The sequence below is a fragment of the Phodopus roborovskii genome, unplaced genomic scaffold (assembly GCF_943737965.1).
Source record: "Phodopus roborovskii unplaced genomic scaffold, PHOROB, whole genome shotgun sequence".
Classification (NCBI taxonomy): Eukaryota; Metazoa; Chordata; class Mammalia; order Rodentia; family Cricetidae; genus Phodopus; species Phodopus roborovskii.
The window spans coordinates 2,431,769-2,455,484 of record NW_026125506.1 but is presented as its reverse complement, the minus strand read 5'-3'; the positions used below and the strand labels follow the sequence as shown (position 1 = coordinate 2,455,484).

The 23,716-nt window shown below is 52.9% G+C and overlaps 1 protein-coding gene across 1 annotated transcript in view; it reads left to right on the top strand.

Moving 5' to 3' along the window:
* Myo18b (myosin XVIIIB) overlaps positions 1-23,716 on the top strand; it is a 189,161-nt gene that overhangs the window by 42,655 nt on the left and 122,790 nt on the right. The window contains exons 18-26 of the mRNA XM_051176362.1: positions 6,046-6,219; positions 9,435-9,525; positions 11,713-11,905; positions 12,422-12,502; positions 14,212-14,359; positions 17,385-17,544; positions 20,444-20,627; positions 21,175-21,394; positions 23,307-23,420. Coding sequence (XP_051032319.1) covers positions 6,046-6,219; positions 9,435-9,525; positions 11,713-11,905; positions 12,422-12,502; positions 14,212-14,359; positions 17,385-17,544; positions 20,444-20,627; positions 21,175-21,394; positions 23,307-23,420 — 1,365 coding nt within the window. The remainder of the gene's footprint in view (positions 1-6,045; positions 6,220-9,434; positions 9,526-11,712; positions 11,906-12,421; positions 12,503-14,211; positions 14,360-17,384; positions 17,545-20,443; positions 20,628-21,174; positions 21,395-23,306; positions 23,421-23,716) is intronic.

Sequence of the window (23,716 nt, the reverse complement as noted above, 5' to 3'; positions counted from 1 at the left end):
GCCTGGAGTCTGAGTTCCCACATAGACCCCTGCCCTGGCATGGTAGATGGACAGCTGTGGGCGGGCACGTGACTAGGCACCGTGGACACTCCATCAATCTGTCCTTGGGCCCAGTGCTCCTGAGACCCAGCCCCTCCCCGTCCCCTCTTCCCACGTGCTTCCCAAGGCCAAGGCTGTTCCTGTGCGCCCTGCCCCAGCTGGTGGCTTGGCTTCTGTCTCAGCAGATGTGCACCAGGCCTATTCTGGGCCACAGGCAAGGATTTATTCTGCATTTTCTGAGCATATTGAATTCATTCATTAAGCAGGGATGGCTGCTCTGGGATGGAAACAATTAGAAGTTTCTGAAAAATGAAGTCCCTGAAGTGGCTGAGGCTAGAAGGCAGGGCTCCCGGCCTTGGGGGTGACTGGAGGCCGCAACACGGGGGTTCAGGGGTTCAGCGGGCCATGGAAGTCCCTCCACTTCATACCCTGTTTCTTTAAATAGTAGTGGGAGCTGATGTCCCTTAGTGGTCACCATCTGCTAAGTGCTGCTTGAACAGCTCTGCACTCATACAAAGCAGTGCTGGCGACTGATCGTGATGGTGATGGTGATGATGATGATGGTGATGATGATGGTGATAGTGATGATGATGATGGTGATGATGATGGTTATGATAATGGTAATAATGATGATGGCAGTGACTAAGTAGTCTCAGAGGGGTGTGTGGAGTGGCCCATGTGGCCTGCTGTGACAAAGAGCATGTGGCTGTGTTGAAAGAGTTCTGGACTGGACCCAGTTAGATCCATGTCCCTTTTCTAGCATAGTGGGCCTCAGGCAGGTCAGTCGTGGCTCTGTTGTTAGTCTCTCTTTTCTCTTGTCTTGATGCTGCTTTGTGTGGCATCTTCTGCCTGAGGACCCCCTGCGTGTTCTGCTCCACAGCTGTGTCCCCTGTGCAGGGACACTGCTAGCTGGCTTTACATCCAGGGTCTAACTTTACTATTAAATGACCTAGTGGGAAAGTAGCCAACCCATTTTACAGATAAAAAGGCCAAGGCCCAGAAAGGGGACGTACGTCTCTTGTTTGAGATATCACAGCTGTCTTTGGACCTCTGGCCTCTGGCTTGTCCCACTGCCCCCCAGCACCATGAAGAGTCCCTGGCAGCCACTGCCCCCTGAAGTCTTGGCTATGTTGGTTTTTGAGAAACCTCCCTGAGGTCTATTCCTTTTCTCTTGTGAATTCTCAGTGCACAGGGCACAATGGGGCATCTGAGAAGTCCTGCACCAAAGCCTACCGGGGTCGGTCTGTAAGTCACCCTACCCAAAGTGCTCATAGGAGGGTGACCTCCAGAACACCATGAGGTGCAAGCACTGGCCCCACTCCCCAGCTGTAGGCGTGATGCTGATTCCTGCCGGGCCATGTATGACTCGGCAGAAGTTTCTAGATGGCTTTGTCCAGATGTGCAAGCCGCAGAGCCAGAGGAGGGAGTGACATGGGTGGGCGGGGCTGCGTGTTGCCTGGGGGTGGCAGTGTCAGGGTAGGATGTCTAAGAAGCAGGAAGCTCTGTAAGAGTGAGGGGGTGGACATTGGTGGTGGAGGTGGGATTTGAACCAGCCACTTTGTCTCTGGAGCCGACTCCTGTTCTTGCAGCAGCCTTTGAGCTTATCTCTCGTCTGCAGGTGGCCTCCGTCTTCCCAGGCTTCAGAATTGTAAATCTCTGTGTGAGGCAGAGGGAGCCAGATGCTCTGGCGTTATAAATAAGCCCCATAATGTTGAGTAATCAGGAACAACTCGGCTATTGTCGGAAGGAGAAATAACTCGGTTATTAATAAATGCAGGAGGTCACGGTAATTGATAGCGAGTGAACCCACCGTGCACAGGGACAATAGCTGTGCCATTGTGCACTTGCCTGCTGTCTCCTCCCTCCCCCCTCTTCCCTCCCGCCCCCTCAAACCTCGCCTTTGCAGGTAGATTTGAGTCATAGACTCTGCAGCCCCAGGATCTTCTCTTGCAACTTCCTTTTCTCTCTTTTCCCCCTTTGCCCTCTCTATTCAAGCCTTGCAGCTACGTGACTGCAGGCACAGTGTCCATGGTGGGGGCCTCTCCTAGCTGAACCAGAATCTCCTAGACCAGTGTCGGGCGGTGCTTGGGAGCTGCTGCCAGCTCTGTGAAGGCATTCTGAGGTTAAATTGGGTAAAAAAACAGGACGTCTCTTGCTGGAGGCCTGCAGAAGCCGCTTTAAGGGCTCTGAGAAGTCCTGCAGCTGCGACACTTAGCCAGGCTGTGTGACAGGGATGCGACGCAGGAATCATTTTCCCTGGTGTGTGTGAATTTTGCTACCCTCACCCATCTCTCTTCAACTTTTATGTATTTTGAAACAATGCCTTTCATTGAATCTGGGCCATTCCACTTGGGCTAGACTAGCTGGCCAAGGCTGTCAAGCTCCTGCGCCCACTTCTCAGTGCTGGGATCACAGGGATGTTCTGCCTCCCTGGTTTTCTCCCCATAGGCGCTGGGGATCTGAACTCAGGCCCTCACTTTCATGAAGGGGCCATCTCTGCAGGGACGTCCTCGTTCCGCCAGATGCTGGGAACCCCTGCTCATTCCTCAACCTCAGTGGTGGCCCTTTGAGGAGCACAATGGCGTCTCTGACTTTGGAGGGAGTTAGAAGCAGACACTGGGCTAGCACAGATCTCCCTTTCCGTAGAGAAGTAGCCTTAGTCAACTGAGGGCCCCCAGAGGGGATGCTGATACTGTTGCCCAATGCCAGCATTCTCCTTAGTACACAGCCATTTCCGGAGGCAGCCGGCAGACCTACAGGGGGCGCCCTGCACTGTTGGGAGCTGGAAAAGAGCGCCCCCTGGAGTTTACAAGTGGAGATGCAGCCATAGTGCACTGGGCATTCCTGTCTGTCTCCACCCACTCCTTGTGCCCTTCTCAAAGGATCTTGGGGGCTGTTATGATCTTTCACGGATCATGATAACGGTGCAAGCGTCTGAGTAGTAGTTAGCTTGGGAAGGCAGTGATGGGAATCGGACTCTGAGGCTGTCTCCTGGTGATCTCACCCGGTTCTGCCTCTCTCTCTCTCTCTCTCTCTCTCTCTCTCTCTCTCTCTCTCTCTCTCTCTCTCTCTCTCTCAGGCAGCACCTCTGAGTCCTTGGTCTTCCTGGGATGGGCTGGGGGCTGCTGCACCTGTCTGAGCAAAGGCAGAGGAGACAACTTTTGGTTAAGCTCTCATACTACTGGCCAAGCTTCCTACAGGCCACTTTGGCTACAGCAGGACCTGGAAATGTGCCCGTAGGCCAGGAGGAACCACAGAGCCCAGGACACCCATAGAGACCCATGCAGCCTCAGAAAGCTCAGCTCCTCCCAGGAACCTCGCCCCCAGCCCCCTCCCCAGCTCCCTGAAGCTGGGCAGGTCACTGTAGGGTGCCACAGGAGCAGGGACTCAGGGCTGATGTGCACAGTGGGGGCCAGGAGAGGACCAGACACCCATGGGGAAGTCCACTTCCTCTTAGCGCAAGCAGCCCCCGAGTCTAGGAAGAAGGAAGCCTCTTCTGGGATAATGGGCTGTCCAGCCTCTCTCTAACGCCTGCTCAGCTCCCTCTCCAACAAAGAGAGAGGCTTCAGCCTGGAAGGCAACGGATCTAATTAGAATCTAATGGCCTGCTGGTGCCTGCATTGTGCATTTCTGCTCTCTGTTGTGACAGGTGACAGTGGTTCTCACTGGAGACAGAGAACCGACATCTCCTTTCACTATGTGTCTAAGAGAGACGGAAGCCTGGGCCCCCCTTAGGGAGTGTGGATCTGGGGTGCTGAGGACATGCTAAGTTTCCTAAAGGTGGCATTGGAAGGATGGGCTTTGGCGACAGCATGTTCTTACATCCAGTGGCTGTCTATGGTCTGTGATTCTCTGAGTCACTTTTCTCATCTGTAAGTGACAGTGGCCACCCACATCTGTAGCAGAGGTGAAGGCTGGAGACTGAGAGTTCAGGATGTACAGTGAGCTCAGGCCGGGCCGGGCCAGGCTGGGTGGCGAGACCTTGTCCCAAAGAAATAATCAGCAGGAAAACACACATGGTAATAGTATTAGGATGCTCGTGAAAATATAATAGTGATGATAAACAGTGGATGGGATAGCACATGTCAAGGTTTCTCCATGTGAGCATGGGGACGTCATACAGACTCCATGTGAGCATGGGAACGTCATACAGACTCCCAAGTTCCAAATGAGATGAGCTAAAAATATATCAGGTTCAATAAGAGAAGGCCAATAGAGTTTAACTGTTATCACTGCTCTTATTGTTGACTCTATACTCACCACCACCACCACCACCATCACCACCACTAAATATCATCATCATCACCACCATCACCATCATTTAATATCACCACCACCACCATTACCACACCACCATCACCATCACCACCACTAAATATCACCACAATCACCACCACCACCTCCATCACCACCATCACCACCACCACCATCACCTCCATCACCACCATCACCATTACCACATCACCATCACTACCACCGCCACCATCACCACCACCACCATTACCACATCACCATCACCACCACCACCACCACCACCATGACCACCACCATCACCATCACCACCACCACCTCCACCACCACCATGACCACCACCATCACCATCACCACCACCATCACCACCACCTCCACCACCACCATGACCACCACCACCACCACCACCACCACCACCTCCACCATCAGCCATCTCATCATCTTTGACTGACTGCCCCAAGTCTCAGTTTCATCGCCACTTCCAAGTGGCATCTGTGGGGAGTGTCCCTGTGTGCTGGCCACGGCAAACCCACAAGCAGTCTCTGTTCGCGATCCTCCCCAGGCATCACTGGTTAAATTCTCATGCATAATTTCTCCCCCAGGCTTCTAATTTCACCCTGAGACTGATTGTTCAGCTGCCTCCTTGGCCCACTGGGGCCCGGCAGTCCCTTGGGGGACACAGGGATTTCTGTAGTTTGTGTTTCAAAGGAAGAAACACATTTGCAAGAAGACAGGAGACAGAGAATGCTTGAAAGGAGCGCGTTGTGATATGTTTTAATTAGTCAGTTATTTGTATTTGGGTCACAAAAATCAGTCCACGGCTGTTGTAGGTGGTTTAGAAAATGTCAGTTCCTCACCCTGTCATGATTACTGTTTGACTGCATTCCTGTTTGTCATGTAATTTAAAAAAAATTTAAAACATCTATTTACTTGTGTGGCATGCATGAGTGTTTTCTCTCACTCCACCCTGTGGGTCCCGGGGATTGAACTCAGGTCTTTCAGGCTTGGTGGCAAGCCCCCACCTGCTGAGTCATCTCACCGCCCCCCTCTTTGTTCTCTGTAACAGTGCTTTAGTGCATGGGGTGTTTTTTCATCCACCTGTGAGCACTCTGTGTGCTACTGGACGTGTTTTAAAAGGCCTCACATCACTTGCCAGCTTCGCAGTATGTATTTGACTCCAGTTGACTGCCCTCCTCCCCGTTATGGTCCAGCTGGACTGGTGGCCTTGGACACACACACTCATTTCTGCCCCAGGACCTTTGCACTGCCCCCTTCACCTCTGTTCTCCTTACTGGTCACAGCCTGAGCCCATTATCACATCTTCCCAGAAGTCCTCTGGCCAGTAGACACTAACACAACCTCCACGTCTCTTCGTCCATTAATTCTGGTGCAGTTTCTCCTTGGGGTGTATACCACTTATCTGTCTGTCTGTCACATCAGAGGTGCTCGGTAAATATGTTCTGAACACACAGGTGTCTGGTTGGATGTGTGGCTGGGTAACTGGGTAAGTGGTTGGGTGGGCGGGGCAGGGGCAGGGGGGAGGGTAAAAGGTAATGGATGTGCACACAGATAGGACATGTCCTAACCCTACCCGATTCTCCATTTAGGATGTTCTCCCTTATTATATTTAATAGGTTTTTTTTTTTAAAACAAAACAGATGGGGTGGCAGGACTCCTTGAGGTGTGTTCTTGGTGATGCAGCCACCCTGGGCCTGGCATCTCACCCCCCACCTCTTCCTCAACCTCTCTGCACAGTGGGCCGGAAGCAGTTCATGCGGTTTGAGTGGGCCAGCCACGCTGCTGAGGCCCTGGGCTGTGACTACGAGGAACTGAACGCCGCCACCTTCAAGCACCACCTACGGCAGATCATTGAGCAGATGACATCAGGGCCGCATCGCCAGGGTCTGGAGGACAATGATGCTTGCTCAGGTACCAAGTCCTCTGGGGATCCTGGCTCCTTGCAGCCGCTGTGCCAGCGTCTGCACCGGCGTCTGCACCACATGCTTTCCCCATGCCTTCACATGCTCATCATCATGTCTTAGGAGAGTTGCTCTGTGCACACATGCACACGTGCCAGGCCAGGGAGCGTCAGAGTTGGCAGAAAAGGGTGTGGTTCCTCCCTTTCTGGTGCTCATGGTCACAAACCAGGGGGATGGCTGAGTCCTGGGTGGGTCCTCTGTACTGGGAGAGGGGACACTTAGGCAGTGTCCAGAGGCTGATATGTTTCCGTGTGGTTCATGTTTGTGGTGTGATACGGGAGGAGGCAGGCTCACCTGTGTGAAGGTGAGAGCGAGGCTGGTCTGTGTCTGGAACCAGGAGGGATGTGGGAGAGAGACTGGTGGGCAGGTGCCTATCAGCACATATAGTTTGCAATGCCCGATGGGAAACTGAAGAGTGGCTTAACAGGGAGGCACGAGGCTTATCCTGTTCTCGGGAAACCTCAGCTGGAAAGGTGAGCAGCGAGGCGGAGGAGAGATGAGAACTTGTCAGAACCACAGGTGAGGGCTGGGACCGACTCAGAGGGCAGAGTTCCTGCCATGCAAGCTTGGGAACTGAGTTTGGATTCCCAAAGACCCACCTGAAAGCCGGGCATGGCGGTGTGCATCAGCCCAGAGGAAGCAGAGACGAGAAGGTGCTGGGGCTCCCTGAGTCGGTGAGTTCCGGGCTCAGTGAGCGGCCTCGTCTCGAAAGATAAGACGCAAAGTGGTGGAAGGAGATGTCACCTTCTGGATTTCACACACAAACACAACACCAGCACACACATGTGCACACTTACACACAGTACAACACACACACACAGAGAAACATACATGCACGCACACACTCACACACACACACACACACACACACACACACACGCACGTCACTTTGAAAGCGTGAGGGAGGCAGATGCAGGTCTATAGCATGCACAAAATGAGCTGACACAGTAAACGCGAGGGTGCAAACTTGGATTGGGCCTGAGGAGCCCTGGGGAAAGTGTTGGGCATTTCGCCGGTGAAGGACAGGTGACAGGTTGCACCTGAGGCTGTGGTTCTAGAAGAGGGAGCTGTGCTTTGTCATGTGTGTGCTTGTGATGAGGACGAGGGGCTGTCTGAGGTAACCTCGGGGGCAACCCTCTCTGCTCTGGGTCCCTGGAGCTGTCTACCTTTCCATAAGGTGGACGGTTCTTTTCCTCTCCAGTTTGTACTCTGCTGCCTCCTCCTCTCATCCGCCACACACACGGGCAGCATGCTTGTGCGTGCACACCCGTGTACACATGTGCACACCCATGTAACACATGTGTATAGGGGAGCAGCATGTATACACACGGATACATGTACCACAGACATGAAAAGGCACATACACAGGATGCACACAAGACAGACGGGCAGACAGGCACACAGACGCACCGCCTCTTGAGGTCTGAGTTGGTCTGTCCAGCAAAGGTCTCAGAGACAGACATTAGGCAGACAAGGGACCCGTGTGCCTCAGATTGATGCTGTGATGCTGTGCGTTGCCTAGCAACAGCCCAGGGCGGGGATGGAGATAAAGGAGGGATGGGAAGTGCTTGGGAGCTGTAGTGGGCAGGCAGTGTAGAATGTGAAGGAGTAGTGTTTGTCTTGAGGGGAAATTGATTCTAATTCTATGAAAGGAAGTGGGTGGAAGGTCAGGAGCCATGACTGGCCTCTCTCCACTGCACAACCTTGCCAGGCTAGCTACTTTCATGGGGACACACTTGTGTCCATGTGTTCAGTCAAGTCTCAAGTCTGTTAAGCCTCCCCGCCCCCGGCCCCACCCCCTGAAACCCTGGAGAGAGATCTGCTGTTTCCCACTGTTCTGTGCCTGATTCTTTCTTGCCTCTGGGCTGATGGAGTTCGATTATCTCACCATTCACTCTGCTTGGATGACCGAGTTATCTCAACAAAGCGATTCTGGCCAATTCAAACAATTGGAAGACTTCTCAGGATATTTCACCCGAGTCAAATCTTAGGAGTGGAGTGATGAAATCTGCTTCCAGAGACACAGGCACAGAGAGAATCACCCATGCTTTCATTCCATGCCTGGTACTGGGGGTATAAAGCTCCAACCCCAGACTTAGTTCCTCACTTAGGGGCAGCCCCAGTCTCATAAGGGAGACATAGTTTAAAACAATAAGGACCGTGGACGCAAACTATAGATATATAGTATAAGGATATTCTTTATGCCAGGACCGGGGCTGGCAGTGGGCTGAAGGGCAGGGATTGTCAGAGCAGCTACCCTAAGGTGACACTCCGCAGTCATCTTTCTGTACTGTACAAAGGACGGGAGCTGGTCACATTCAGGAGGGCAATCAAGGGTCCCGCCATTCAAGGACACACTCCTAGGGACCCAGTACCCCCACGCTGGGCTCCGTCTCTTCGAGTTTCTGCCATCTCGAGGTAGTGCCAAGCATGGAATGCAGCACCCTATCCAAAATATAGTGGCATGTTGGTTACTTTCCTATCATCGTGACAAGACGACATCACCGATGCAGCTTCTAAAAGAAAGCGTTTGACATGGCGGCAGGTGGCAGGCTAGAACTGCAACGGAAAAGCTCACACCTCCAAGCGTGAGGCAGGGAGAGCTAATAGGGAATGGGGTTCAAGTCTTTTGAAACCTTAAAGCCCACACCCAGTGACACACCTCCTCCAACAAGGCCACACCTCCTAATCCTTTATGCTAGTTCTACCAACTGGAGACAGACATTCAAAAGTGTTAGCCATTCTTATTCAAACATTTCAGTTGCTCTCTGGGGAGCATGGGAGGCATCTTAGGGAGAGGGAGGCATGGTGTGCTAGCTAGGGGAGTCTCTGCGGCCCCACTAGAATGTTAACATCTTTTGGGGGTGGGAGGAGGTTGTTTGTTTTTTGAGACAGGGTTTACCTGTGCAGCTTTGTAGACCAGGCTGGCTTCAGACTCACAGAGATCCACCTGCCTCTGCCTCTGGAGTGCTGGGATCAAAGGTGTGTGCCACCGCCGCCGGCTGGCACGTTAGCGCCTTTCTTTAAACCACTTGCTCGTTATTTGAGCACTGAGAGATGAGGGTTCTCACTCTGGTGACTCTGGCTGCTCGGTAGTGATGCCCTTGGCGCTGGGAGAGGTCATGACCTCCAAATACCGATCCTTTTCTGTCTGCTCAATCCCAGGGCTCAAGATGACGGGTGTGGAGTGTGTGGAGGGGATGGCCGCTGGCCTGTACCAAGAGATCTTCGGGACTGTGGTCTCTCTCATCAACAGGTAACAAGTGGTCACATCAGGCTGAGTCCAGGCCTCCTGCAGTGCATCCTGGGTACAAGCCAGGGGCAATTTTTGGAGTGGGATACTTTGAACGGAGGAAGGGCTTCTAAGGCAGAGCCGGGCTTACATCTCACCCTTGCTGGTTGACATCACCAAGTCCATTTATCTCTCTGGTCCCCACAACTTGAAAGCTGATGTTTCCTCTGGGCTCGCGGGGTATTAGATGAGCTGAACAATATATTGAAGTAAGTTTCTAACGGTGGAGATACCAAGGGTAGGCAGGCTTGGGAGCAAGGCTCAAGAGCCGAAACTCTCCCACTCAAACCAGAGGGACAAAGTCCAGAGCCCGCCATCGCCTAAAAAATCCAGGCATAGAGGCACACATCTGTAACCCAGCACTGAGGGGGTGAAGCCAGGCGGATCGTCGGCAAGCCAAAGCGCTGAGCTCCGTGTTCAGTGAGAAACCCTGCCTCAAAAAAAGAGATGAGCCACAGCAGATGACACATGATGTGAACCTCTGGCCTGTGTGTACACACACATCCGAACACGCACATACACACGTGCGCAGACACACATGCACATACACACCCCCACACACATGTGCACACACACCAACAAACCTTACAGATAGGGGAATGCCTGCTAAAGGCTGGGGATGGTCCTAACAGTTCAACCTACCTTGTGCTGTTTTACTGCTCACACTGGCTGCGTGTGCAAATGAAACAGTAAGATGCCACACTATGCTGCTGTCTTCCAACATGCTGCCTTTCTCATTTATTTTTCTAACTGTTCTTTCTGGGTGTAGGGGATGTGTAGGACAGGGTGGCCTGTGGAGTGGCAGTCCAGGGAATATGCCTGACTGCTCCGAGCCCGGCTTCCTCAGAAGCCCACTGAGCAGCTCCAGCATGAGCCGTGGGGAACACAGGGAGGGCCCCTCTCTCTGCAAGAGTGCACAGCGTAATTAGACTTCTGAATCCTGTTAAGGGATGAGCCGCTGCTGCATAGCAACCAGCTACCCAGCAGCCCGGATCTCCAGTCGCCAGGGCCTTGGAATCAACTCCCTTTATCGCTGTCTGAGTAATTACTGTCCATCGGGAAGCGCAGGCACCTTATCTAGAAACCTAGGGATCATTGTGCTTCCAGGAAGGGAGGGCAGTGAGCTGGGGATGAAGGGAGGCAGAGAGGCCACCTCTCCTGCCCGTTGCCTGCCAGCAACCCCACAATAGAGGCTTTGATGAGAGGGAAGATCACCGGGCCGGTTATGGGTTCTAGCAGGTGCCTGACCTTGCCACTTCACCCTCCCTTCCAGCATGCCTCTGTGGCGGCTGCCCCGATTGACCCCGGTTTTATAGATAGAGGGATCTTCACAAGGAGAACGGAGAACTAAGGTTCAAAGCCCGCTCTCCAGATCTGATGGTGGATGTTGCTGGGGATGATGAGAGCTGAGAACCCTGATGAGAGAACCAATCACAGGGCGAGCTGCATGCATGGTCATGGCAGCAGGTGTGGTGTAGCATCCCAGTGTCCCAGAAGCCTTTGGAGCTAGCCTCTTACCTTTAATCATTTCACAGGCAAGCACCCGAGAGGTCAGGCAGCTCCCCAGAGACACACAGCCCCTCTGTGGCAGAGTAGGATAGCAGCCTATGCTTCAAAGTCTTTCGATTCCATTTTTTTGATTTAAGCAGCCCAGACTGTCTATTCTGACAGAGCATGCATTGGAAGTATCCAGGGAGGTTATGGCTTGAAAAAAAATAATAAAATGGCTTGAAAAAAATAAACCCTCTGTAAAACATACATAGTGTGGCTTCTCAGCTGTGATGTGCCGTGGGGAAAGAGAGACTTAGTCAGACTTGGGGCCTGAGGGACAAGTCACGTTTACTGAAGGTTGCTGCACCCTTGTATCACAGGACGTGCTGACATGTAAATCCCATTTCCTTTACTGCAGGGCTGGGCCAGCTCACTTCTGTATCATTTAACAGCTGGGGAAAGCCAGGCTCAGAGAGGTTAAGTAACTTGCCTGGGGTGTCACATAGCCTCTAAATGGCGAGCTTGGATTTGAAGCTGGATCTGCCAGTTCTCCAAATCAGCCTAGAATGCTGCCTCGGTTTCTCCAACTCTGTTGTGGGGGAGGCTTGAACCAGTTAGCAGACCCCATGTGAACTCAGAGCCATTCTCTTCTACCTCCAGATCTTTCTCCTCGAATCATCTGTCTATGGCTTCCATCATGGTGGTTGACTCTCCAGGATTCCAGAACCCTCGGCACCAGGGCAAGGACCGGGCAGCCACCTTTGAGGAGCTGTGTTACAACTATGTCCAGGAGCGTTTGCAGCTGCTGTTCTACCACAGGACCTTTGTCTCTACTCTGGAGAGACACCAAGAGGTGTGTGTCAGCTGGACTGGGCGCCGCAGGCCTGTGCCCAGGGGTTGAAGCCAAACGGGTGGGGTGAATATCGGCCCCACGTGGCCCCAGTCACCTACACAGCATCTCGCTCCAGCTCTGGCTTCCTCTGCTCTGCTCTGGTGCAGATGGCCCCTCACCCTCCTGAGCTGCTGCTGTGTATGGATGGACACAAGGCTGACCAACCTTCTGGGGGACCAGCAGCCACTCCTAATGGAGTGATGGGTGCATGCACCTGGCCGCGTGCCTTCTGTGGGACTTTCCATAAACCGTTAGCATGTGAGCCAGGAACAAATGAGGTCCGGAGGCCTCTGAAAGGCCTCTTTCTTTATACGTCCTTGGTCAGAGGGGTGAAATTTCTGTTACATAACTTTCACGACAGTTTTAAAACTAACTTTGAAAGGATGCTTTAATAGCGCTAGAATCTTCACTTTCTCTCTCTCTTTCTACCCACTGAGCTTTCAGAGGGAACTAACATGCACATCGTATGAATTTCAGGAAGGTATTCCTGTGTACTTTGACCTTCCGGAGTCATCCCCAGGGACTACAGTGGCTGTTGTGGATCATAACCCCTCCCAGGTAAGAGAGCCTCTGGGGACTGGGGCTCTCAGACATGAAACCGCAGCGGACAGGCTTGGGGGTGCCCATTCTCCAAGCTCCCCGATTTCCCCGGGGATAGTTAGAGACATTGACTGGTATGGGGTGTGGACACAGAAATGCCCTAGGGCATAAGACCCAGTGCTCATCTCTGTGCTACAGAAATTACCAGAAATGTCTTACAATAGACTCCAGTGGGCCTGGTTGGAGCCAAACATGTCAGGGCTCCAGCGGGTTCCTCCTGGAGTCATGCGGCATTCAGCTGACGCCGGCTGCGGAGACTGGAAGGAGGAACATCTTGGGGACAGACAGACTTCTGTGGGAGAGGACTCACTGACATCATTCTCATTCCCAGAACCTGATGATTTGTACCCCAGCCAGCTCACCCTTGTCACAGACCTTTGCCGGTGACCCTGGCTTCTTATTCTTGTCCCCCCCCCCCTGCTTTTTGGAGTGAAAGTTTGTGGGATGTGGGGCACTGCGGCCATGGGTTCCGCCCTGATGACCCCAAGCCCGCCTTTTCGCTTCTCCCAGCCTCAGTTTCCCCTTCTCCAAAGTGGGGACAGTGTGTTCCTCTGAGTGGGCATAACCTCACCAAGACACTGAACAGAGTGCTTGTCACTGAGTGTGGCCTGTGACAGAGGAGCCCTTCCCCTTCATTAGGGTGTGTCAGGCTGCACGCCCTCATCCTGTCTCCTGCTGACTAGGGTGGTTGCCATGGCTCCTCCTGGGCACAGGGTACCAACTGCCCTTGTGACGATGCCTCCTCCTCTATAGCCCTGGGGAGTGTCTGTGTGCTGAGCCTCCCGTTAGAAGGTCTGGAGCTGTTCTCTCCGTAGTCTTCCTTACCTGTCCGTCTGTCCTTTGTCTGGAAGGGTCAGCTGGGAGAGTGCAGTGGTAGAGGGCCCTGTGGCTTCTAAGGGCCTCTCCTAAGTAAGGATGGGCCAGCTGTCCATCTTGACCCTGGCTCCACCATGGGACCCTGAATGTGGTCCTCGCCCTCTCCAGGCTTTAGAGATGGAAAGGTCACTAGAGGTCGTGCTTCAGCTCTGAGAGCCCCCAAGTGGTGGGTTCCAGGGCTCACAGGGTTGATGTTGCCACACCTCATGCTCCAACACTACTCAGCCCATTGTTACTCACATCTCGCCAGCCCTCTCTCATACACCAATGGGCAAACCCACAGGGTTCCTGGAATGTTGCTACGGCTTGCTTTAAAATTCCATGTCTGCTGAGGAATCAAGTTTATGTTCTCTAGAATATTCCTTGACTGCTCATCTCTTTAAATTTATTCCCCGAGGTCTCAGCATAACAAAATACCAAGATTTCTAAGAGGGAGCGATGTGGCAGGCTGGCTGTGCACACCCTCCGACTCCTTGTGTGTGTCTGGGGAGGAATTATAAGCAGACACACCCTTCTTAAAGCCCCCAGGGCAACCCTCTGGGGAAGGCCTTTCCAGGCTTCATTTTATACTTGGGGAAACAGGGCTCAGAGGGGGCACAGTAGGTTGTTCAGGGTTATACTGGAGTTAAACATGATGTCAGGGGGGATTCAGACCCTTCGCAGACAGTGCTGGGCTTCAGGACTGAGTGTGGAGGCTGAAGGGGGTCACAGCCCCCCCCCCAGCACACTTGGCCGAGGGTTGGGCAGAGTGTCCAGACCTGAATCTCAGCGTACACTGTGTCTCCCACCAGGTCCACTTGCCAGCTGGAAGAGGCACTGAGGATGCCAGGGGCCTTTTCTGGGTCTTGGATGAAGAGGTCCGGGTGGAAGGCTCCAATGACAGCGTGGTACTTGAGCGTCTGCGTGCAGCTTTTGAGAAGAAGGTGGCTGGGGATGACGGTAAGGGAGGCAGCGGGTAGGGAGGGATGCCGGGGAGGGAGCCTTGCTTTGGCGTGGGAATCTGTACCAGCTGGGAAAGGCTCTGACTTCTTTGCTAGGCAATCACAGTGCCTGGGTCCACTTTAGGAGGTCACACATGTGTGTTAACACTTATTAAATACAGCCGAGAATTCCGGTCAAATACAATATTTACATATATACACATAAAATGTAAGCCTGTATATTAGTAACGTGGTGTACCTGCCTGTACATTGCAATACTCATAAATCAAGAATGCATGTGCATGTATATACAAACACACACACACACACACACACACACACACACACACACACCTGCCACAACATAATGTAGCCAGGGAAATCCCAGAGCTGCTTGAAACTCTAGCTTCCAACACTATGCAGTTAAAAACTATTTTTAAAAACATAGGAGCCTGTCTCAGGCTATGGCCATGGAAACGGTACACTGCACAGCTATACGGACCTCTCTGCAGCTCGTCAGACATGCCATGTGCACCCCCACCCCAGGGTCTGTGTAACTGTCAATCCCATGCACCAGGACACCCTTCTACTGCATCCCAGAGCACCTGGGAGACTTCCTCTCCTCCTTTGAGTCTGTCGGTCCTCCCTGACCATCACCTTGGGTAAAACAATACCCCATATTATCTGCACCGCTGGCTGCCACACCTTTATTCTTTTCTACCATCTGACATCACACATTATTTTTCCATCAGACATACCCATCTCAGGGTAGGCCAGCTCCTTGGGCATGAGAGCTGGGCTGGCGCCCTCAGAGGCAGCCCCTGGAATAGCTGCACAGGTTCTTGACACAAAGTTGACGAGTATGTGACAACTCAATAATGTGGATCCCAGGAAATTACATTCTCGGATGGGGTGTCATCCGGAAGACTGGAAGTCGGGTCAGAACGGGAGGTGTCTTGTGCAGTGTGGCTGGGGTAGGAAGGGACGCACTGATGTCTGTGAATCTTCCACTGGGATTGAGACTCTGAGTGGGATGCTCCAAAGCTCTCTGTTCCCAGGAGTAGACTGTCCTTTGTCCTGAATGGGCCAAGAGAGATGCCTTAATTCAGACATTTTGGCTTCGAAGACTCCCCCCCCCCCACCCCACTCCTCCAGATCTTTCTAAGGAGCTCTGAGCTCTTGTGAAATAAATCTGGGATGGCTGCTGTGACCTCAGCTGACTGTCCTCACAGGGCTAGGGGTCTGACTTAGCCAGTGTTCTGTGGCTGTGAAGAGGCGCCATGGCCACAGCAGCTCTTACAAATGAAAGCATTGAGTTGGGGCTGGCTTGCAGTTCAGAGCTTTAGCCCATTTTCATCGTAGCAAGGGGCGTGAGTGGCATGCAGGTAGACAAGGTACTGGAGAAGGAGCCGGCAGTTCTACATCCGGATCCACGGGCAGCAGGAAGAGAGAGACCCTTGACTTGGAATGGGCTGTTTGAAACCTCAAAGGCCATCTCCAGTGACATAACTCCTCCAACAAGGACACATCTCCTAGTCCTTCAAATGGTCCCACTCCCTGATGGCCAAGTATTCAAATATGTGAGCCGAATGGGGGCCACTCTTATTCAAACCACCACAGAGCCCAGCAGGGGTTGGAGGAGTTGCCAGGACAGAAAGGGCTGAAAAGACCCTGCCTGGAGATCCAGGCTTACTGGGGAGTTAATGAAGGGCTGGAACAATACAAGACAAGGCTTTATCTCTCAGTAGTGTCCATCCGTCCATCCATCCGTCCGTCCATCCATCTATCTACCCACCCACCCACCTACCCACCCACCCATCCATCCATTCATCCATCCATCCATCCATCCGTCCATCTATCCACCCACCCACCCATCCATCCATCCGTCCATCCATCCATCCATCCATCCGTCCATCCATCTGTCCATCCATCCGTCCGTCCATCCATCTATCCACCCACCCACCCACCCACCCACCCACCCACCCACCCATCCATCCGTCCATCCATCCGTCCACCCACCCACCCATCCATCCATCCATCCATCCATCCATCTGTCCATCCATCCGTCCATCTATCCACCCACCCACCCATCCATCCATCTGTCCATCCATCCATCCATCCATCCATCCCCAATGCTTCTTACAATCCATATGCCAAGCATGACACGGAGCACCAAGGATAGAGGCAGACGCTTCGTGATCCTGAAGCATCGCTCACAGGTAATTTCAGTAAACAGTGGCAACAATGCTGCCACTTTTTCTTTGAGTACCAATGCCACATGCCACGTGCCATCTAAATGTCTTATGCATCCTTTGACCCTTACTCACCTTGGGAAGTATGTATTATTTAAGCCCCACTTTGCAGATCAGGGAATTAAGTCTCTGAAAGAGGCTTTGAGACTTGGTCCCTTTCACACAGTAATTCAATCCAGTGAATCTGCCTGTGTTCCCTGTAACCCTGGCCATTTGTGTCTCTGATCCTGTCTCTTGTAAGCAAGGGGTTGGGGCCGGCGTCTCCCAGATGAGCCTTTGTTTGACTCTCGGTACTTCGGATGGTTTTAGATGGCACACGGACGCGTGCTTTAAAATACTTAACAACCGCTTATCCCCATGCATGGTAGGAAAGAAATGGAGCTTGTATGTATACCAGGATCACTGTCAAATGTTTCTTCTAAGAGGAAATGCGCTTGTGAAAATGTGAGCGGGCTTAAATAAAACTTGATGTAAATCGCAGCCCGGGCGACAGCTGGGCACATATAGGACACTCAGGAAGATTGCGTGCTCTCTGATATTTGGGCTAAATAGGTGTCTGGGGCTTAAGAATACTAAACAAACAAATAAACAAACAAATGAAAGGATTAGGTGTGGAGGAGCCGCCTGCCCCTCACTACCGTGGGGAATGTGCGCACCAGGGATTGTTGGCTCCAGCTGTCTACAAACGCATTGACTGTTTTTAAATTTTGTGGTAGGGTATGGGGACAGAGTGCACATGTTCCTGATGGACCCCCTGCCCCCCCCAGCACTCATTCCGCCGTCTCGTTCCAGGCCCCCCTGTGCTGCGGATCTGTGAGCAACCCCTTCAGTGTGAGCTGTTCCACCAGCTGGGGCAGGACCCTGTGCGCTATGACCTCACAGGCTGGCTTCGCAGAGCCAAGCCCAATCTCTCAGCCCTGGAGGCCCCCCAGGTCCTGCAGCAGTCAGAAAGGTGAGCTGAGCTGGGTGTGGCTCAGGGCACGGGCATCTATCCGCTGTGGCTGTTACCTCCATTCAGCAACAGCCCAGTGAGTGAGACTGACGGCAGTCTAGAAATCCCATCCTGTCCGCAGCCGTGGAACGAAGGCCATGACTCCAATTGGAGTGGTGCAATGTCTCCTCGGGGGCAGAGGAGACCCAGCAGCAGAGCAGAGCAGGCCTTCGGGGGAGTCGGCACATAGCTAAGAAGCTGTGTCTCTCTGTTGGCTTTCCACCTTTCATTAAGTATCTGAGAGATGATGTGACTGGAGTAACTTTTATGGACATCCTAGAACCCGGGGGCTCGTAAAACCAAAATGATATGTTTTGTAGCAGAAGCAGAAGCTCTTTGCTCTCCCTGCTCACTCGTCCCAGAAGCACTAGCGTGAGGCCTGAAACAATACAGGCTCCACTTCCAGGTTAATAGAAAAACGCTTGCTTTGTGAGGGTGCTTGCCTCTCAGGTTCAGTGCTGGAAGCCCACTGGGGCAGAGCCTAGGGGCAGCTGGAGAAGGGGGGGGCAGTGTCTCGGGGAGGCAGGCTGATCAGGAAGCAGTGTGTGCTGACTGCCTGTTGTGTGCTGTGCCCATGCTGCATCCTTAGGTCCCTTTTACAGCCAGGGATACAGCTCGAACTTCAACAATACTCAGGGACGCTCTTAGGGTCTTAAGGTCAGAGTTCATTGGAACCTCAAAACCCAGAAGGCCACGGGAATTCATAGCCCTAGCCTCAGATGGGGAATGGGGCAAAAAGGAGGGTCAGTGAATGAGGATCCAGGACACCTGGGCCAAGCCCTGGTTCTGCCCTTTGGTCAGCTGTCATTCTCTCACCTAGGACTTCCTCCACCATGAAGTCAAAGCCACACCAAGCAGAAGATTCAGTAGGCTGGTTCTCCTCCATGGGCAGGGGACATGCAGACTGTGCCTCAGTTTCTTTCTGGCTCATTGGAAACCCTGGGCCTCTGCTCCACAGCACGGGGTTCGGGAGTGGTGCCCATACATGGGTGCTTACTAAAACACCTACGACATAAAACAGCTTAAAGAGGAGCCTGGGTTGCAGCAGACTCTCTGGGCATGCCTTGGGGTCTTGTAGAGTCCCTTCCTGCTCTGAGCCCTGCATCTGAAGCCAGGTGAGGGGTGTTGAGTCAGGGAAGCGTGAGGCAAGCTCTTACTGACCTGGGGAGCCAGAGTCTCGGTGCCAGGACAAGGGATGAGAGGCATAGTACTACTGGGCATAAATCCTATTTTAATGTTTTGCCAGGCATGGTGATGCCCACTTTTAATCCCAGCACTCTGGAGGCAGAAGCAGGTAGATCTCTGTGAGCTCAGACCAGCCTGGCTCACATAGTAAATTCCAGGCTAGCCAGGTCTGACAGTGAATCCCTCTTTCAAACAACAACAATACAAACAAACGAACAAACAACAAACAAGCAAAACTAGAAGAGCATTTTGAACTTGTTGCAGCAGGTGACTGTGAGAGCTGGCTGCCCTTAGAATGAGGATCCATAGTCAAGGCCTCAATGAACACACCAGGACTGGGCTCAGAATCGAGTCTCCAGGGCTCATTTACAGTCTCAAGGGCTTTCAGAAGGGTTGTGTGTCCCTTGAGCTACAGCAGTATTGCTTTGGCTATTAATAGCCGGGCAGCTGAGGTCTCCCGGAGAGAACAAGGGACTTGCCCAAGGTCACACGAAAGGTCAGGGCTGGGGTTGGGAGCGCCTGCCCTGCCATCTCCGCCCCAGGCTCGTGGCTCCTGGGTGCTGCCTTTGCGTCCTGGTTAGACCTTGACGTCAGTGCACCATATGGCACACCTCGGTCGATTCTTACCGCCTGCTCACATGTTTAATACACCCCCCGTCACCCCCATGAGCCAGAGTGCCTCAGCCTGGATCACTTGTCTGTAGGACAGGGGCTGGGATGGGACCTGAGCTTTTGGGTAGTGACAAAAGATTCCCGGCAGAATAGGGCTGGTGGCACTTGGCAGGCACCAGGCCTCTGGCTTCTAGCACCTTCTAGCCCCTTCCGCAGGTTCTGCCCAACTGCCTTCTTCTTTTGAAAACGACAACAACACTTTGATACATTATTTAAAATGATGATGCAGGATTATGTTGAGGCAGTTTTTCTGGCCCCTATGTGGACTTCTCTATCTGAAGGGTTGGATGGGAAGCATTGCATAGTGTACATGTGCTTTAGGTCTGTTCTTTCTCTGCCTCACGGTCCCCCCCCCCCCATTAGTCCTCTTCGCTCCTAGATGGCCTTGCTTCTAATCAGAACATATAAGACCTATATTTCTACCTAGTCTGGATCCACAGATGAGAGAAAACAGTGATCCCACCTGTCTGAGACTGCCTGGGGTCCTTTAATGTGCAAGTGCCTAACTTCATTCTTCTGCGTGGCCACAAAGAATTCGGTTGTGGTGCAAGCCGTGTTTCTTTACCCACGCACACCTCTGTTGGACAGTTAGGTTGGTTTGCTACCTCTGCCCTTGAGCAAGGCCAGCTTGGGTTCGTGGGAGAACCTTAGAAGACAGGCATCCTCAGAAAATGTGTTGCTAGAGGCCAGTTGTGGGGAGGCTCAGGAAAGGTGGAGACTGCTTAGGTGCGAGCCTGGGCTTCATTCATACAGTCATACAGTTGGCACCTGCTGTATACCTGGCCTGTTCTAGGGATAATTTACGTGGCTGTGCCTTCAGGATGGGGAGGCTGTTTGGGATTGCTGGGAGGGTGATTCTCATGGGCAGAGAAGAGAGAGCTCCCCAGGAAAGAGCCAGCATTTCTGAGACAGGAAGGCTGCGGATAGAGGGGCTTATGTCTTCCTCCCACATGGGTGATCTTGCCAGAGAGTCCCTGGCAACCTGCTCTCTCTTCCTCACTAGGAAGGAGCTGCAGAACCTCTTCCAGGCCCGGGCCAAGCTGCCTCCCGTATGCCGTGCTGTGGCCGGCCTTGAGGGTACCTCTCAACAGGCTCTGCAGCGGGGTCGTGTGGTGAGGAGGGCTTTCGCCAGCAGCCTTGCTGCATTGAAGAGGAAGGCTTCCTGTGCCCAGATCAAGCTGCAGATGGTGAGTGAGTGAGCTGGGCTATGACCTGTGGATGGTCCATGACACAGACCACCACCCCAGCAGGCTGCTTACTTCTACTATGCCCTGCAAAACCCCAGGGATAGGTTCTCCAGTTCTGCTGAGAGAGGCACAGAGGTTCCAAGTCTTGCAGAAGTGCGGCCATGGCCACCCCTGAGAAATGACTCACCCAGGTCCAAGACCAGAGCCTTGGATGCTTGGTGTTGAGCTGAGGACCTTGAGGGCCTAGGGGTCACCATTGCCTCCTTTGTCTGAGCTGTCAGACCTTGCCTTTCTCCCCGAGACACCCCCTCTGGTGGGGTGCAGGTAGCAGGATCAAGCACCCATGTGAACAAGCTACCTTAACCTGACAGCAAATTTGATCGTGGGATTGGTCGCTGGTCAGGCTGAGCATAAGTGACAACTGCAATTGCAAGTCATAGACCATGGGAACATAGGGAGTCCAAGGATGTCCAGGCTACGCTTACTGTGTGTGTCTGTCTGTCCCCCCAAGACTTTGGCTCTGACTCCCTGTCTGCTTTGGTCCCAGGATGCTCTCATTGGCTTGCTGAGTCGGTCTCGGATAAACTTCATCCACTGTCTGGTGCCAACCTCAGTGGAAAGCAAGCCTGGGCAGGGGACTCCATCGTCCCCACAGCCTGGTGGAGACCAAGGTGGAGCTAATGAGACCCCAGCTCTGGACATCCCGGCACTGAGGGTTCAACTCGCAGGATCTCACATCCTAGAGGCATTGCGACTGCACAGGGCAGGTAAGAAACGAATGGGGACAAGGTGCCTTTGTCCTGGCAGCTCCTACTATGTGTCAGTCATCCATAGGCTTGGGACAATCATTGTATGTCAGTTACAGAACAGGAGCACCCACTATGTGCCAGTTAGCCATGGGACAGGAACACATATGTCAGTCACAGAACAGGTACACCCACTATGCGCCAGTCAGGCTTAGGACAGGGACAATCATTTATATGTCAGACAGTCACAGTACAGGAGCACCCACTATGCACCAGTCATCCATAGGACTGGGACAATCATATGTCAGACAGTCACAGAACAGGTGCACCCACTATGCGCCCTGCTCTGTGCATACAGTGAGGAAAGTTGAATCTGCCTCCCATTATACAGATAAAGCAACTGAAGCTCAGAGTAGGGACAGAATTCCCAGGGTCACACTGCAGGGACTTCCAGAATTGCTTCTGGCTCCAGAGGGCTAGGCCTAGCCTTCCATACCTGTCTCGGGCAGAGTCGACATTCCCAAACCAGTCATACTTGGAGGTTTCAGACTGAAACCAGCATGAAGATCTGTGCCGGGGTGACAAGATGATGGTGCAGAGGCAAGAGGCTCCCGGGCACCTGGGGGGGCTTTCTACTCTTAGTGGGTGGTGGCACCCCCACCCCAGCAGAGGTAAAATAATAATCAGGTCCCGAGGTAGAAGATTTCGCTGCCATCTTGCAAGAGAGAGGACATTGAGCAGAGGGACCACAGGGTTAAGGCAGGGAGGCAGAAGAGCTGGGATTTCAGCGAGTGGAGTCAGGCTGGATGCAGAGCTAACAGCCCACCAGGGGAGGCCACAGCTGCCTTGGCTAGCCATTCAGCTTCCACCAGGTACAGCTGGGTGATGGATTGGTGGGAGAATATGGGGTTTTAGGCAAAGGGAAAGAGTGTTCAGGTCTGTTTAGTGTGCAAACCCGTGCCCGTGGTTTCTGCCACTGGCTAATCTTACGCATCGAGTTTCATCTGAAATCGCCTCCATCATTTTCCGCCACTCAGCCTCCGAAGGTTTAAGCTCGGCCACTCTCTGCAGAGGCCTGGCCGGCTGCTGTCTCATGCGGCCTCTGTGATTCATGCCCTATGGTCTCTGATGTCCTGTCTTGTGGTCACTGCAAAATGGAGCTCTTGACACAGAGCGTTTGACACAGAAGCTGGAGAGGTCCTCAAAGACGAGGCTGAGACGCCCCTCCCCACTGCTCAGGCAGAGGGAGGTGGGTAACGTAACAGGGGAAAGACATGGGCTCACAGCTGGCAGCCAGGCCCCATAGCCAATAGACCAGCCTGACTGATAGCAGGCACACTTGCATCGTAGAGCGTGCATGTATGTGTACATGTATGTGATTGTGTCTGTGTGAATATATGCGTGTGGGTTCATGAGTTCACATGTATGCATGTGTGTGTGATGTTGCATTCTCTGTGTGTGTGTGTGGTGTGTTTGTGTCTGAGTATGTGTGTGTATCTTGTGTGTATGTGATGTGTTTATATGATATGTATGGTGTGTGTATGCATGTGGTATGTGATGTGTGTGGCATCTCCTGTCTGTTTCCAGTACTTTCCTCACGCCTTAGATTGTATGAGAAGCATGTTGCCCTGGTCAGTGTATAAAGGCTTTAACGACTTGTGCCATAGGGTGAACAGATACGCATGCCCCATGGGACACTGGAGGGGAGGGGTGTTGGTATTAGAGAGCTATTGAGAAAAAGCTACCTGAGAGAAAGCCCTGGGAAGACGCTGTAGAGTTTTCCAGAAGGTCTTGTTGAGGAGGATGTCTGTACGAAGATGTCCCAGGGTAGGGACATGTGAGTCACAGCCAGTATTGACCGAGTGAGCGCCACCTAGCAGAGGCACTGCCTGCCTGTGCCTTCCCACCTGTGACTGGCCCGCTGTGTCCCCAGGTTACGCGGACCACATGGGGCTTGCTCAGTTCCGCCATCGGTTCCAGGCGCTGGACCCTCTGCTATCGAAGAAGTTTGACTCGACCTCCGAGGGACTGGATGAGAGGAAGGTATGTGGCGTTGGCACATGAACAGGAGGAGGCCAGATGCTCTCATGTGGGCTGCAGAGGCTGCTCTCCATGGACTGTTCAAGGGCAGCTGAATGATCTAAGGGCGGGGCTGTGAGGATGGTTCCCAGAGTGGCCTGTGATTGGCATCAGACCTCAGCCTGGGCTGCATCCCTACCCAGAATGCTCTCCTAAAACCTTCATGAGGGCACACAGGAAATAAGAGGAAACATGCTGTGTCCTGTGTGTGTCCTGCCACACAAGCATGGACTGTGACAGTAGAAAACCCAAGGAACTGGCTGC